General features: G+C 44.3%; 3 protein-coding genes across 3 annotated transcripts; 1 reads left to right on the top strand and 2 right to left on the bottom strand.

Moving 5' to 3' along the window:
- Positions 1–9,575: 9,575 nt before the first annotated feature.
- On the bottom strand, positions 9,576–10,545 carry LOC148698935 (uncharacterized). Its single transcript, XM_088687082.1, has 3 exons — positions 10,483–10,545; positions 10,090–10,283; positions 9,576–9,966 (listed from the first exon to the last, which is right to left on the bottom strand). The coding sequence occupies exons 1-3, from the start codon at positions 10,543–10,545 to the stop codon at positions 9,759–9,761; spliced, it is 465 nt and encodes a 154-aa protein (XP_088543208.1). The 3' UTR covers positions 9,576–9,758.
- A 494-nt stretch (positions 10,546–11,039) lies between these two features.
- LOC148698934 (acidic endochitinase SE2-like) lies at positions 11,040–12,062 on the top strand. The gene has a single exon (XM_088691409.1). The coding sequence runs from the start codon at positions 11,066–11,068 to the stop codon at positions 11,957–11,959; it is 894 nt and encodes a 297-aa protein (XP_088547535.1). The 5' UTR covers positions 11,040–11,065; the 3' UTR covers positions 11,960–12,062.
- A 1,628-nt stretch (positions 12,063–13,690) lies between these two features.
- On the bottom strand, positions 13,691–14,729 carry LOC137720094 (acidic endochitinase SE2-like). Its single transcript, XM_068459105.2, has one exon. It carries the CDS (start codon positions 14,685–14,687, stop codon positions 13,794–13,796), a length of 894 nt encoding a protein of 297 aa, XP_068315206.2. The 5' UTR covers positions 14,688–14,729; the 3' UTR covers positions 13,691–13,793.
- Between the last annotated feature and the right edge of the window lie 968 nt (positions 14,730–15,697).

Genomic DNA, 15,697 nt, shown 5'->3' with positions numbered 1-15,697 from the left:
AGGTCTGCTGCTGCTTCCGAGCTTGAGAAGGACTTCGAGGCCAACAAGGCTCGGCTGACAGCCTTCGCTGCCGGCGCACGGCATATCCAGCAGCTGCAGTTCAATAAGAAGACCAGGCAGGCTGAGATAATTTTGGGCGAAGCGAAGTGGTTGGAGCTAAAAGCTACCCTTGAGACTTTCCTCCCCTCGACCCCTTAGGAATTTATCATTGCATTTGTTCTCTTATTATTAATACAATGATTCTTTTGTTATCAATACAATGGTCGTTTTGCTATCAATACAATGGTCGTTTTGCTATCAATGCAATGGTCTTACTCTTGCATTTCCCATGTAATTGGATAGTACTTCTTTAAAAACTTTCCATTAATCGGCAATTTGTGAACTGAACCCGTCCAATCTCTTAGATGATACGCCCCCTTGCCGAGGACTTTGTGAACGATGAATGGCCCTTCCCAATTCGGCGACCACTTACCAAATCGGGGGTCTTTAATCCCAACAGGCAACACAGTTTGCCAAACCAATTCTCCTTCGCCGAACATTTTTTGTCTTACACGCTGGTTATACGCTCGCTCGGCAATTTTCTTTTGTGCTACCAATAAGTTACCCGCGTCGATTCGACTTTCTTCTAAGTCTTCTAATTCTTGTCGCATCGCTTGACTATATTCAATACTGAACAAATTACTCTGCTCGATTACTCGTAACGAGCTTATACTCAACTCGACCGATAACATAGCGTCGTGTCCATAAGTTAACGCGTAAGGAGTGGTTCCAGTGGCCGACCGGGGTGAAGTTCGGTATGCCCATAATGCTTCATTTAACTTCAAATGCCACAACCCAGGTTTCTCTTTTACCATTTTTTCAAGGATGCCGATCAACACTTTATTGCTTGCCTCGGCCTGCCCGTTTGCCTGTGGGTAGTACGGCATAGATTGCTCGAGTCGGATATTCAAACTTGCCGCGTATTCCTTAAACCTATCGGCCGTGAATATAGTGCCATTATCAGTTATGATCGTTTCTGGCCGCCGAATCTGGTCACAATATTCTCCTCTACGAAATTGCATACCTCTTTAGCCGTTAATTCGGCGTATGATATTGCCTCGACCCACTTAGTGAAATAGTCAGTTGCTACAATTATCCACGCGTGTTTCGCTGCCCCCGATGATGGTGTGATTTTTCCAAATACGTCCATTGCCCAACCCCTGAACGGCCATGGTTTAGTAACCGAGTGTAGTAATTCGGCCGGGGCTCTCTGCACGGGTCCATGAATTTGGCATGGTACGCATCTCCGTGCATATTCGATGCAATCCTTTAATATATTGGGCCAAAAATAACCGTGTCGTCGGAGCAACCAGCGCATCTTTCGTCCAGACTGGTGTGCCCCACAAATTCCTTCATGTACCTCGGCCATTGCTTGGGCAGCCTCGTGTGGGCCGAGGCACAATAGTAGTAACCCGTCCTCGCCCTTGCGATATAATTCATTTTGATACGACACGTAATTCGTGGCGAGCACCTTCGTTCTCCGGTCGTTTTTCCCATTGGGGTTATCGAGGTACCGTAACATCGTCTTTCTCCAATCATCTGGTTCTACTTCGACGGCACATACTTCTACGAGATCTCCTCGTTCTAGTAGGGATGGGAGCGACACTACCCTTGTGCGTATTACGTGTGCGCGTTGGAGAGTTTGCTGATTGATCAAGGCAGGGTACGAGCGTTGACCCATGGTTGCAATTCCCACAATTTGACCTAGTTTGCCCCCCATGAGTTGTGCTCCGGAGGCGATCTGGGCGAGTTCGTCGGCGTCTGTGTTGTGGATACGTGAAATGTGTTCAAATGTGATCCGTTCGAACGACTCGGCCAGGTAGGTGACGACCATGTGATAGGGAGCTAAAGTACAACTCATGCAACGAAACACGCCGTTCAGTTGGTTAATCATAAGTTCGGAATCACCAAGGACGAGAACGCGGGGGGCCCGCAGATCGTGTAAAACATGGAGGCCGATAATGAGGGCTTCATATTCGGCCTGATTATTGGTACAGCTGAAATCTAACTTGAGAGAAAAATACCATCGGCATTGGTCAAGCGACTGAATTGCGATACCGATACCCGCCGAGGTCGAAGTACTGGAACCATCAAAATGCATAGTCCAATGGTTATCGCGTGTGGTGACGAAACTGATGTCGACGTCGCCTCCCTCAAAACCATAAGGGGAAGGGTGTTAGGCCAAGAAATCGGCGAGGGCTTGCCCCTTGACGGCCTTTTGGGGTACATACTGAAGGCTGAACTCGGATAAGGCGAGCGTCCATTTCCCGATTCGGCCTTTGACAATGGGCCGAGTAAGCATGTAACGAATTACGTCTGTTTGGCGATGACCTGCGTAACTGATGGGAGCATGTAATGCCGAAGCTTGGATGCGGCAAAAAACAACACTAAGCAAAGTTTTTCGACAGGTGAATAATTGAGCTCTGGTGAATTCAGGTTTCGGCTAAGGTAAAAGATAGCTTGTTCGCGTCCTACATTGTTATCTTGCGCGAGGAGACAACCAATGGATTTAGCGGCTGCCGAAATGTATAATTTAAGGGGTTTGTTGCGACAAGGTGGAACGAGCACGGGTGGGGTGGAAAGGGCCACCTTGATTTGCGTAAACGCAGTTTGATGCTCTTCGCGCCATTCAAATTGGTCGGTCTCCTTCAGTTTAAGAAGTGTAGAGAATGCCTTCATCTTACCGGCCGAATTGGCGATGAAACGACGGAGGAAATTTATCTGCCCGAGTAACAACTGGAGCTGTTTCTTTGTCGTCGGAGGTGGGGTGCTAATGATGGCGCGGGCTTTATTTTCGTCGACTTCGATGCCGCGGTGGTGCACCAAAAATCCTAGGAAATTACCGGTCGAAACACCGAAAGCACACTTGGTCGGGTTCATTTTGAGGTTGTTCTTGCGCATGCGAAGGAACGCTTGCCGCAGATCGTCCAGGTGTGTTTGACGGCGTTTAGATTTTACGACCACATCATCGATATAAACTTCGACGATTGTACCAATTAAGTCGTGGAAGATCATATTCATGGCTCGTTGGTATGTGGCGCCGGCATTCTTGAGGCCGAATGGCATGACTACCCATTCGTAAGTACCAAGTGCCCCAGGGCAACGGAAAGCCGTCTTGTGGACGTCAGCTTCGGCGATGAAAATCTGGTTGTAACCCGCATGACCGTCCATAAAAGATAGCAGTTCATGATTAGCTGTGGCATCAATTAATAAATCTGAGATTGGCATCATATATTCGTCCTTCGGAGTAGCTAGATTTAGATTACGGAAATCGATGCAAATGCGAAGGGCACCGTTTTTCTTCAACACTAGGACGATATTGGCCAACCATTCGACATACCGAGCGGTCCTAATAAAACCAGCTTTTAGAAGCCGAACTAATTCTTCTTTAATCCCGAGTTATACTTCGGTTGAAAATCGGCGAGGGGGTTGTCGAAAAGGCTTACACCCCTCCTTGATGCGTAGCTCATGCTCTACAAGGTTTCGGTCGAGGCCTGGCATTTCATGATAGCTCCACGCGAAGCAATCTTTAAATTCCTGGAGTAACTTACGGAGTTCGACCTTCATGGACGGTGGGAGTAACGCGCTAATAAACAATGTTCGAGGATCATCGGTCGTGCCTACGTTAACTTCTTCTAATGGGTCATTGACTTGAGGCCGATGGTCTTCGAGTTCGGCTGGCGCAGCCTGAACTTTATCGAAAGATAGAACGGGGCCGTTATCTGCTTCGGCCAAAAACTCGATTAAATTGATGCCGAAATGTGGTTGCTTGGTAATGGCGTACCAATGGGCCAGCAGACGTTCCATTGTAGATGAAATCGCGGCCTGACGCCGTTCTTGCGTGGTGTGCTCAATCATCGGCATTGGTGACTAAATCTGCCAAGCCAAGTCTCGCCGAATCCTGTTGGACAGTCTCGGCGCCGACCTCAATCACTTTCTGTACTGAAATTCTCGTCGGCCGCCCATCCTCGTTAAGGCCTTGGAGGGTGATGTAGCCGACATGATCATCGTAATAGCGAGCCTGAATCATGTTGGTTTCAAATGGTTGGCTATCGGCTGGGTGGACTACGACCGACTTGCCATCCCAAAAGCTGAGGACTTGGTATAGTGATGAAGGAATGCAACTGGTTTGGTGGATCCAGTCGCGGCCAAGTAATGCGTTATAGTCGGTCTTGGAATCAATTATAAAGAATGCCGTCATGTGTTGACGACCGGCAATGCTAACTTCCAACGGGAGCACTCATTTGGTCCGAGACTTATCACCAACGAAACTGCTCATAGTGATCCCTGACGGAATGAGTTCATTATCAGAACGGCGTAAAGCCTTCATGACGGATATTGGCATAATGTTGACTGTGGCTCCACAGTCGACAAACACTTTAGAAATGGGAAATCCTTCGATGTGAGCCGTGACATACAACGGCTTCAGGTGTTGGAGATTAACCGAGGGGGAGCGGGGAACTAGTTCGGCCAAAGTCGCCTTAAGGTTTTCCCTGCTTCGGGTTTCTCTGTCGTCGTCGTTTGCGACGAAGTCTACTTGTGTTGCTTCCTCGGCAACCACGTCCCCGTCCAAGAAATTCGACTGGTGGGTACTTGGTTGGAATTCAGCTGGTAGGACATGGACCATACTGATCTCCATATGTTCGAGGACCGAGGGACCCATTGGATCGTGGTCGTCGTCTTCTGCAGAACTACCCACAGTAGCAGTCGGCGGAACATCCTCGATCAAACTTTTGAGTGCCTCGATAAGGACCGGTATCTGAGACGGGTGAACCAAGTCGAGTGTGGGTGGGCTATTTTCCTCGACTATGTTGACTGCCGAAGACTTACGTTGGTCCTTCGTTACACGGGCTCGTTCTTCATAGGCAATACGGGCGTTCCTTGTGTCTAGGTATGTATCCAACCGTGCTATCCATTTTTCCTCGTCGGCCGTGAGGCCGAAGAGCGATACAGCCGAGAAAACTTCGAAATGATAGCGCAAATGCTGAAGGTCTTCGAGCGAAAAGGGTAACTCGGTGGCGTTGATATCTGTGTAAGGATCGACCTCAAAACCAAGGACCCGAGCCTCCCGTATATGTTGGAACCTAGCTTTAATTGCTGGGTCGGAAGTTTTCTGAATAATTTGCTCGGCATCAGGGCAAGTTAGAGCTAGGTCAAGGGCTTCCTGACACGCCTTGGGTAATCCGTACAAGTCATTGGCGGAGTATTTCTTGTGAAATTCTCGCATGTACTCCAGGGATTCACCGAGGAATGGAGGGTGTAAGTTGCGCCGGATTTTGATAAATGGCTCGCGCGGTGGTAACAGAGAAAGTTTCCTTTCGGCCTCTTGTCTAAAGTGCTCTAGACGAGCTCTCGTCTCCCAGGCCAGAGAAGGATCTTGATACGTTTCTTAGACTCTTCAATGGTGGTTTCGAAGTCGGTAGCTGCTACTTTCTTCCCTTCGGCTAACTCGGTCATGATAGTCGGGGTTGGCCGTTCGCTGATGTTTTCCACGGCCTTTTTTGGTTGCCACTGGTTGGAAGGTCTGGCCTGCGCTTCTCGTCGCTGCGCCATGCAATCTATCCGTTGGCGGCGACGTTTTTGAGATTTAGACAACGCCGTATACAAGCCAGTCGGAGAATTGTAACTGTACCAGTGTTAATCCGATATCCTTGGTGGCTTGAAAGTTTTGCGATCGGCTAGCGAGCCCGAACTGTTGGTATTGCGCGAGTAATAGTCCTCATTATAGAAAGGTGTGTCGAAGTCAAGATGCCGCCTGACCGAGACCTGGTCTTTCGGCCGTACTTGTGGGTCGAGTCGATCAAACACTTGACGTCGTGGACCGTTACCAAATCCCTTTGGTGATGTTATAGGGGCCGTGGGGGGTGTTGAAGATGTCTTCTTCCCAGGTTCAACTGGTGTTTTACAATGGTCACATAAAACCTTTGATTCATGAGTTTCGTCGGAATTTGACCTCGTCATCGGCTCATCGGCGGGTGGCCCCGATTGTTCCGTAGGTGGTGCATTTGAAAAGAAATCAAGCTTCAGTCTTGTTCGACCATTCCGTTGATGGATATGCTGCACCGGGACGTATTCGGCCTTCCCTTTGTTTTTAGGAATATGAGCATCCACCATACCAATTGTTGTTGAAGGGAAGGGATTAACGTCGACCGCCATCTGCTTTTCCGGAAATTTCAACTTTCCTTTCTCGATCCAACTTTGAATTGTGTCCCGGAACACAACACAATTATTGGTTGCATGCTTATTAGAATTATGATACTTGCAGTATATATTTCCTTTTAATTCATCGGCCTTGGGGATAGTATGTCCCGGCCGAAGCTTGATGATTTTTGCTGCCAATAATTGATCGAAAATTGCATCAGCTTTGGTGATATCAAAAATGTATACTTTCGATGACTTACTTATTTCCTCGACGGCCAAACGGGTTTTGGTGTCTTTGGAATTCACTTGTGCCAAAGCCTTGCAAACGTAGGGTTTGTCTATTACTATCTCGGCCGCATCCACACTAGCATACTGAGGGTCTTCAATTTCTGCCGATGCATAGCTAACCGTGGGGTTCTTATACAACGTCCCCCGGGATGGTGACTTTGATATCTTTTCTTCTCGGAGCAGATAATCATATTGTTCAACGTGTTGAGCAAGTTCGTACATATCTCGAATATTTGCCCCCAGAAACTTCTTTTTGTACTCCACGTCTAATCCGTTGAGGGCGATCCTGACGAATTCCACTTCGGGGAGTGGTACTTGACACCAATTCCTGGCCGACTTAAACCTTGTTAGGTATTCCATTGGAGATTCGTCGGATGCTTGAGCCATCCTGGCCAACGATGATACGGACATCTCCATCCCTGGCCGATAGAATTGTTCATGGAACTTTTCGACTAACTCTTCCCAACTCTGCACGGAGTTGGGTGGAAGATTAATGTACCAGGCGAAAGCTGAGCCTGTCAATGAAAAATTAAACAGCCGTAATTTGTAGAAGTCGCTGTTGACGTCTCCACACTGCGCTGTGAACCGAGCCACATGTTCTAATGAGGATAAAGACGATTCCCCGGCGAAGAGGCTGAAATCAGGGATCTTAAATCCTCGTGGGTATTCAAACCTTTCTACATAAGCCGAGTATGGATGGATGAATTTTGGAAACTTCGGCCCTTTCTTCAGGGCCGAATCAATCATTCTCTGGACTTCGGTCATGTTTACGGAAGCGGCTTCTTCTCCTTGGCTTGGTCCCTCGGATCTATTTCCTGGTCCACCTCTTCTTTCTAAGGTGATTGGTTGCGGCCGGGCGGACCCTCTCTCGGCTGGTATTGGCACATTCGTCGAAAGCTGCCGAGGTTGGCCGACCTGGCCATCTTCGAAGGCTTTACTAACCAATAGTTCAAGCATTCTGGTCTGTGTATCGTTGTTACTTCGTATTGCTTCTAGCAAATCATTCATCTTTTGACCAATCGACTGCTCGACCTGACGATATTGTTCATCCAGTCGTCTCCGAAGAAACGTCCTAGTTGGTGGATCGGAACCTTCCCCACCATCGTCGTCGCAATCTTCCACTATCCCTTCCACAAACATGCCCGCCGTTTGATTCGGGACCGCTGAGTTGTGAGGTTGTCCGCCGAGACAGATTTCATTTTCTCGGCGTGTTACACTTGTGGCCTCGGGTGGCGCAACAATGATCGGATTTTTTGTAGTGTGCAAATCCTGCCCCAGGCCTTGCACTGGTAAGTCAGTTGTTGACTTTCCCATGGTTGTTTTCTTCTTTGTAGACCGTGTTTCAACGGTCATGAACTCCGAAGGTTTAGCACAAAGGTCCCACTGGGCGTGCCAAAATGTTGACTCTAAAAATTACAAAACCTACGTGGCGCGCAGGCCGAGTAACTAATAAGCTAACTACGTCCTTCGGTTGAATGCGGGGCGTGCCAACTCGTCGGCCGAGCTTGGCCGAGGAGTAAAATTTGTTGATGTCGCTTCGAGCGCGTCGCTGACTTCTCTATCTTGCGATTGCGACCGAGGAAGGAACACTCTCGGTCTCTGGGTTCTACAGCCTGAAGACAAGGCTACTAATTCTGCGGAGTTCACAAATCGTCGGAGCCCGATTCGGTCACTGTGATTATATTCCTAAGAGTATAAGCACGTCGAATCGATACCAAACTATATGGGCACAGGTACTCAAACGTGATGTATGTCTTGATGGTAAACGTAGTTCGGCCGTCGAAATGCCGAACCCTGAAACTCACTTGCGAGTATCCAATCATAAAATCACTCGGCGTCCAGTACGCAGAGCAATGCAATTCGTAACACCTGACTATGCCGAGAAGGCTAGCAAGGTGACCTCTGCTAACAAAGGTTCGACAACCCTTCTCGGCCGAGACTTAGATAGATAACCGGTCGACCTCGACGCAGTGCTGTTTATCCAAACTGAAGGTGCTTCTCGGTCGGCTGATTTTGCGGCAGCAGTGCTGTTTATCCAAACTGAAGATGCTCGCCGGGTGCTTCCACAGTGCTGTTTATCCAAACTGAAGGTGTGTCGGCAGGAAAAGAAAAAGAAAAATCTCAAGGTGTTTGAGAGGTTTTGCGCAGGGCAATTGTATGCTGATTTGAAGGGCCTTTTCTGTTGCATGATTTCTTGTATTTATAGCACCCCATTCCTTGAGACCAATTCGCATTCTGATTTGGATTGGGAGTCCTTGTCCCATTTCGACTTTAACTCGAACAAACCTGCTCCCACTGGGATTCTGAATTTTCCTCCTCTTCAAGGGTTTATTCCTTGTCGGTCGAGAATCCTGGTCGCACCAGGACTTCCTCGCCCTTTTCTATTTATCCGGACTACTTAGGATAGGATTTGGCCGACTCTGCCAACTGGCCCGGGATTTATTATTCGGCCCATAGTATTTGTCATCACCTTGGGCCGAGTACATCCTGCTGCTCGGCCCAACAATAATATTTTGGGCCCAAACAGTATCACATCAAAACAATAGATTCACTAACACTTAAGAATTTATTCATACTTTCATTAAGCATAACATAAGATTTTGTGGTATCCACTTGTGTAAATATTTTAAATTGAAGATCGAGTTTAGTCATTGTATTTGTATAGGGTTAAGTAGTATAGCTGTAAAAAAATCATCAAAATCGGAGTTAAAATAACCGTTAAATCGTAATTTTTCATTGATAACCGTCGAAAGGTTTTGTCCATTTACTTGATCTCTAAATGTTTTTTTTTTGTGATTTTTAGCGTATACGATCTTGAAGCATATACAAACAACTTTGACGGTTGGATCGTTGAAATTAATTTTGTAGAATGCGTATCCCATCAAAATGATAGATCACTAACACTTAAGAGTTTATTTATACTTTCATTAAGTATAACATAAGATTTTATAGTATCCACTAGTGTAAATATTTTAAATTGAAGATCGAATTCATTCATTGTATTCACATAGGGTCAAGGAGTGTGGCTGTAAAAAATCATCAAAATTGGAGTGAAATTAAGACAAAGTATGATTTAGCATAGTTATATGTGTGTGCCGTCTAAATGATCCGGAGAGGATCCTCATTCAATAATTATGATCGACTTTCCTATGTAGGAGTTAATACAGAAATATGGCAGCCGGACACATGTAAATTGTGTAGTTGTATGTATCCATATTTTCTTGTACATGTATACCCCCTCCTATGTATTACAAGAAAAATGGCTTTTCATGTCTTCTAGGCTAAAAAATTTAATTCGCCGAAGGACCGAGCTCCATGTTCTCTTCATTGCATTCTGGAGCTCGGGATGCCTGCACGCTTTCGCCATTGCTATCAGGAGTCTGGGAACCCTGCGCGTTTTCTTCATTGCTTTCCGAAGAAGTTTGGGAAAGCTGCAATTTTTCATCATTGCTTGAAGAAATTCTGTAACGCCTCTGCTCCCTCTTGGCCTGTTTTTCCCTGCAAGACAAGGAAACAGTTAATGCATCAACAACCAGTTCATAAAAAATGGGTTGGGGTGGGGCAGAAAACAGTGCGATGTCAGAACGATATTAACAATGTAAAACAAGTATGTGTGCATACTTTAGAGCCAGAGAAGAGCGGTATTTGTCAATTGGCTCTTTCATTTCAGCACCGCAGACGAACCATTGTTCACCAGATGGAGTTCCATCCCAGGATCCCAGATCTGTAAAGTAGTCGAAAATAAAATTATTACCTGATGGGTTATAAAATTGCCACTCCACTGTGAGTTCAAAGATGTTATAAACACAATCTGTCTGTTTGGATGGGAATATACATTCAGATGTAAGGCATACATTCATTCATGAGCAAAAGATGTAAGGTATACATTCATTCATGAATGCTCATGAGCATCCAGAGAGAGAAAGGCTGTAATCAGCCATCAAGTGTAATAATATAATTGGTTGGAAACTTTAAAAAAAAATTCAATCAATTTTATTATAACACTTGTTGTACCGGACAATATTCCTGCATATTGAAAAAATTTGGCGATGATATAGCTGTGTTGATTCTCCGCATATTGTCTCATCAGATTTTTTTGTCAAATTTGATGGCTTTTTAGTTTCGGAATCTCTCAATTAGCATGCTATAATTCTCTTTAGAAGTAATTTTTCATAAAATATCAGTTGGAAGTGCCTTCAAAACAACTAAAAGAGCTTTGAAATCATAAAAAATTCAATGATTTTAGGTTGAAAAAACACACGCGAATCACCTCAAGTGTTTTTTTATAAAACCACTTGCATTTTTATGAAAATATAAGAAGCGCTTATGTGTGAAAGTGGTTTTGAAAAATGCATTTTCAACACGACCCAATTTAATTGAAGGTTCTAAGTTGTCGAGTGAAACTTGGACTAAGTAAACAGGCCCTAACTTGATTGACGCGGTTGCAAGCAGAAGACTGGCACCCATTTCTTACCCGCAGAACACGTCTGTCATACTTTTCTTCCCCTAAACCTTAACCAATAAGTCCCCTGCACTTATAAATACATGTCCCCTCCCAAGTACTTTGAGCATCAACCCAAAAAAAACACATACAAAAATGGCATCCAAAACACAAACCCTAGCCCTAACTCTGTCCCTATTGATCCTCATTTCTTCATGCAAGTCCTCCCAAGCCGCGGGAATCGCAACGTATTGGGGCCAAAACGGCAACGAAGGAACCCTAGCAGATGCTTGCAACTCAGGCAACTACCAGTTTGTTAACATAGCTTTCCTCACTACTTTCGGAAACAACCAAGCCCCTGTCCTAAACCTCGCCGGCCACTGCGACCCCCCTAGTGGTACTTGCACGGGGCTGAGTGCCGACATCAGAACCTGCCAATCACAAAACATAAAAGTCCTCCTCTCGATTGGAGGGGCCGCCGGAAGTTACTCTCTCACTTCAGCTGATGATGCAAGGCAAGTTGCTGATTACATCTGGAACAACTTCTTAGGTGGTCAGTCAGCTTCGCGCCCGCTTGGGGACGCAGTTTTGGACGGCGTTGATTTCGACATTGAGTTGGGTGGTGCGCAGTTCTATGATGAGCTCGCCAGGGCACTCAACGGACACAACGGACAGGCAAAAACTGTCTATTTAGCCGCAGCTCCACAATGTCCGATCCCGGATGCTCACCTAGACGGCGCTATCCAAACCGGTTTATTTGACTACGTTTGGGTTCAGTTCTACAACAACCCCCCATGCCAGTATGCAGACGGTAATGCCGACGCTCTTTTGAGCAGTTGGAACCAATGGGCCTCGGTTCCGGCCACCCAGGTGTTCATGGGGTTACCGGCGTCTACTGATGCCGCGGGCGGCGGATTTATTCCTGCTGATGCTCTCGAGTCACAAGTCCTTCCAACAATTAAGAATTCGGCCAAGTATGGAGGAGTTATGCTTTGGAGCAGGCAGTATGACAACGGTTATAGTGCATCCATTAAGGACAGCATCAATTAACTTCTCTCCCTCAATGGATGCTACTACTTATAATAAAGTGTGTTGGGGATGATGACGCATCATTCCTTACCTTTTGAATAAAACATGCATATCTATTTTTGGAGAGATCTTTTACTGATCCGGAATTCGGGTGATACTCCACATATTATATAAGTGAAGACATACTTAAAATATAAAAATTTTCTCTACTTATATAATAATATGTGGTGTACTATTCCATATTTCTGATACACTGAAAATTTCTCGTATTTTTACGATAAGACATGTTATTGCATGTACTAATTTTTGAGATTGAATAAAATACAGTTTTACATAAAGGGCGATGTGATGTAGTTATGAAAAGAAGTTATAGGTCCAAATAAATTGTCTTGTATCATTGTCAATGGTTTTACATGATTGGCCGGTACTGTGTGTATGGAGGCTAGCTACTCATATTGTAAAGGCTAGCTTTATACTTGTTCAAAGGCTCTCTCAAAATGGAATGAAAGTATCACATATTAGTATAAAACTAGCCTTTGAATGAAAGTATCACGGACCACGGTTGAAGTGGTACTACTGTATAACCTATTAATTTTTAATTTTTTGGAGGGATTGTATTCAATGTCTCAAAAAATTTTGAGCGGTACTACGGGTACTTTGAATGTTTTAACCATTATATTTTGATTTTTATATTTTTAAACAAAGATCTAACAATTAAAATACATAAAGTACCGAGTACTCGGAAATACCCAATAAAGTCCCTCCAAGGTCTCCCATCTTGTGAAGACGCCAAGTGACATCATTGTATTAGAAAGATGTTTTTGGGGTTGCCGGCCACTCCGGAGGCGGCCGTAAGTGGGTATATTCCGGCTGCTTCGCTAAATTCGGAAATTCTACTAGTGATAAAGAAGTCGTCGAAGTATGGTGGTGTGATGTTAAGTTTTGTGATGATAAAAGTGGATTTAGTTCTTCCATCATCGGAAGACTTTGACTTTGTGACTCAATGTTTTGGTTAGTCCCTAAAATATTATATCAAATAAATAGGGTGTCATTATCTTAATAAGATAGAGTGGTGCTATTTATACATTCCGTTTTATTTTTCACACATTTTCTGTTAATTTTTGTCATTTGATATTTTTCAATTCATTAGATCTGACGGTTGAAAATTAAGAAGTATACGACAGATAAAAAAGAATGTGTAGATAGCACCCCAATAAGATATTGTCGATTTGATAATTATACAAACGAATGTTGCCTATCAACAATTTTTGTTTGACTTTTGACGTTAGTTAATAAATACCTCATTCCGTCGAGACCAGTTCCGTGATACTATCATTCAAAGGCTAGTTTTATACTAATATGTGATACTTTCATTCCATTTTGAGAGAGCCTTTGAACAAGTATAAAGCTAGCCTTTACAATATGAGTAGCTAGCCTCCATACACACAGTACCGGCCAATCATGTAAAACCATTGACAATGATACAAGACAATTTATTTGGACCTATAATTTCTTTTCATAACTACATCACATCGCCCTTTATGTAAAACTGTATTTTATTCAATCTCAAAAATTAGTACATGCAATAACATGTCTTATCGTAAAAATACGAGAAATGTTTAGTGTATCAGAAATATGGAATAGTACACCACATATTATTATATAAGTAGAGAAATTTTTTATATTTTAAGTATGTCTTCACTTATATAATATGTGGAGTATCACCCGAATTCCGGATCAGTAAAAGATCTCTCCAAAAATAGATATGCATGTTTTATTCAAAAGGTAAGGAATGATGCGTCATCATCCCCAACACACTTTATTATAAGTAGTAGCATCCATTGAGGGAGAGAAGTTAATTGATGCTGTCCTTAATGGATGCACTATAACCGTTGTCATACTGCCTGCTCCAAAGCATAACTCCTCCATACTTGGCCGAATTCTTAATTGTTGGAAGGACTTGTGACTTGAGAGCATCAGCAGGAATAAATCCGCCGCCCGCGGCATCAGTAGACGCCGGTAACCCCATGAACACCTGGGTGGCCGGAACCGAGGCCCATTGGTTCCAACTGCTCAAAAGAGCGTCGGCATTACCGTCTGCATACTGGCATGGGGGGTTGTTGTAGAACTGAACCCAAACGTAGTCAAATAAACCGGTTTGGATAGCGCCGTCTAGGTGAGCATCCGGGATCGGACATTGTGGAGCTGCGGCTAAATAGACAGTTTTTGCCTGTCCGTTGTGTCCGTTGAGTGCCCTGGCGAGCTCATCATAGAACTGCGCACCACCCAACTCAATGTCGAAATCAACGCCGTCCAAAACTGCGTCCCCAAGCGGGCGCGAAGCTGACTGACCACCTAAGAAGTTGTTCCAGATGTAATCAGCAACTTGCCTTGCATCATCAGCTGAAGTGAGAGAGTAACTTCCGGCGGCCCCTCCAATAGAGAGGAGGACTTTTATGTTTTGTGATTGGCAGGTTCTGATGTCGGCACTCAGCCCCGTGCAAGTACCACTAGGGGGGTCGCAGTGGCCGGCGAGGTTTAGGACAGGGGCTTGGTTGTTTCCGAAAGTAGTGAGGAAAGCTATGTTAACAAACTGGTAGTTGCCTGAGTTGCAAGCATCTGCTAGGGTTCCTTCGTTGCCGTTTTGGCCCCAATACGTTGCGATTCCCGCGGCTTGGGAGGACTTGCATGAAGAAATGAGGATCAATAGGGACAGAGTTAGGGCTAGGGTTTGTGTTTTGGATGCCATTTTTGTATGTGTTTTTTTTGGGTTGTTGCTCAAAGTGCTTGGGAGGGGACATGTATTTATAAGTGCAGGGGACTTATTGGTTAAGGTTTAGGGGAAGAAAAGTATGACAGACGTGTTCTGCGGGTAAGAAATGGGTGCCAGTCTTCTGCTTGCAACCGCGTCAATCAAGTTAGGGCCTGTTTACTTAGTCCAAGTTTCACTCGACAACTTAGAACCTTCAATTAAATTGGGTCGTGTTGAAAATGCATTTTTCAAAACCACTTTCACACATAAGCGCTTCTTATATTTTCATAAAAATGCAAGTGGTTTTATAAAAAAACACTTGAGGTGATTCGCGTGTGTTTTTTCAACCTAAAATCATTGAATTTTTTATGATTTCAAAGCTCTTTTAGTTGTTTTGAAGGCACTTCCAACTGATATTTTATGAAAAATTACTTCTAAAGAGAATTATAGCATGCTAATTGAGAGATTCCGAAACTAAAAAGCCATCAAATTTGACAAAAAAATCTGATGAGACAATATGTGGAGAATCAACACAGCTATATCATCGCCAAATTTTTTCAATATGCAGGAATATTGTCCGGTACAACAAGTGTTATAATAAAATTGATTGAATTTTTTTTTAAAGTTTCCAACCAATTATATTATTACACTTGATGTATCAAGCCGTGTTTCATTGAAAAATCTCTCCTTATCATCCCATCACATCACATGAAAGTTTTGGAAACTTCGTAGATAGAAATCAAAATCCCTCCATATCATCACATCACATCACATGAACATTTTGGAAAGTTCGTAGATAGAAACCAAAGGAGATGGCTGTCTGCCCTCCTCTCCCCATGCCTTCCTGTTTTGTGCGATCACGGTTAAATCACGTCAACATTTGTTTTTTGTCTTATTATTTTTATAAAAAAATTAATATAAAATGTTGATGTAACTTAACCGTGATAGCACAAAACAAGAGGGTATGAAGAGAGCATGGGAAGGGGAGGGCAGAAAATCCATCTCCA

Source organism: Pyrus communis, chromosome 1 (assembly GCF_041283825.1).
Source record: "Pyrus communis isolate YQ-2024b chromosome 1, ASM4128382v1, whole genome shotgun sequence".
In the NCBI taxonomy this organism is placed as follows: Eukaryota; Viridiplantae; Streptophyta; class Magnoliopsida; order Rosales; family Rosaceae; genus Pyrus; species Pyrus communis.
Note: the sequence above shows the minus strand (reverse complement) of the source record. Positions and strands in the feature narration are given on the sequence as shown.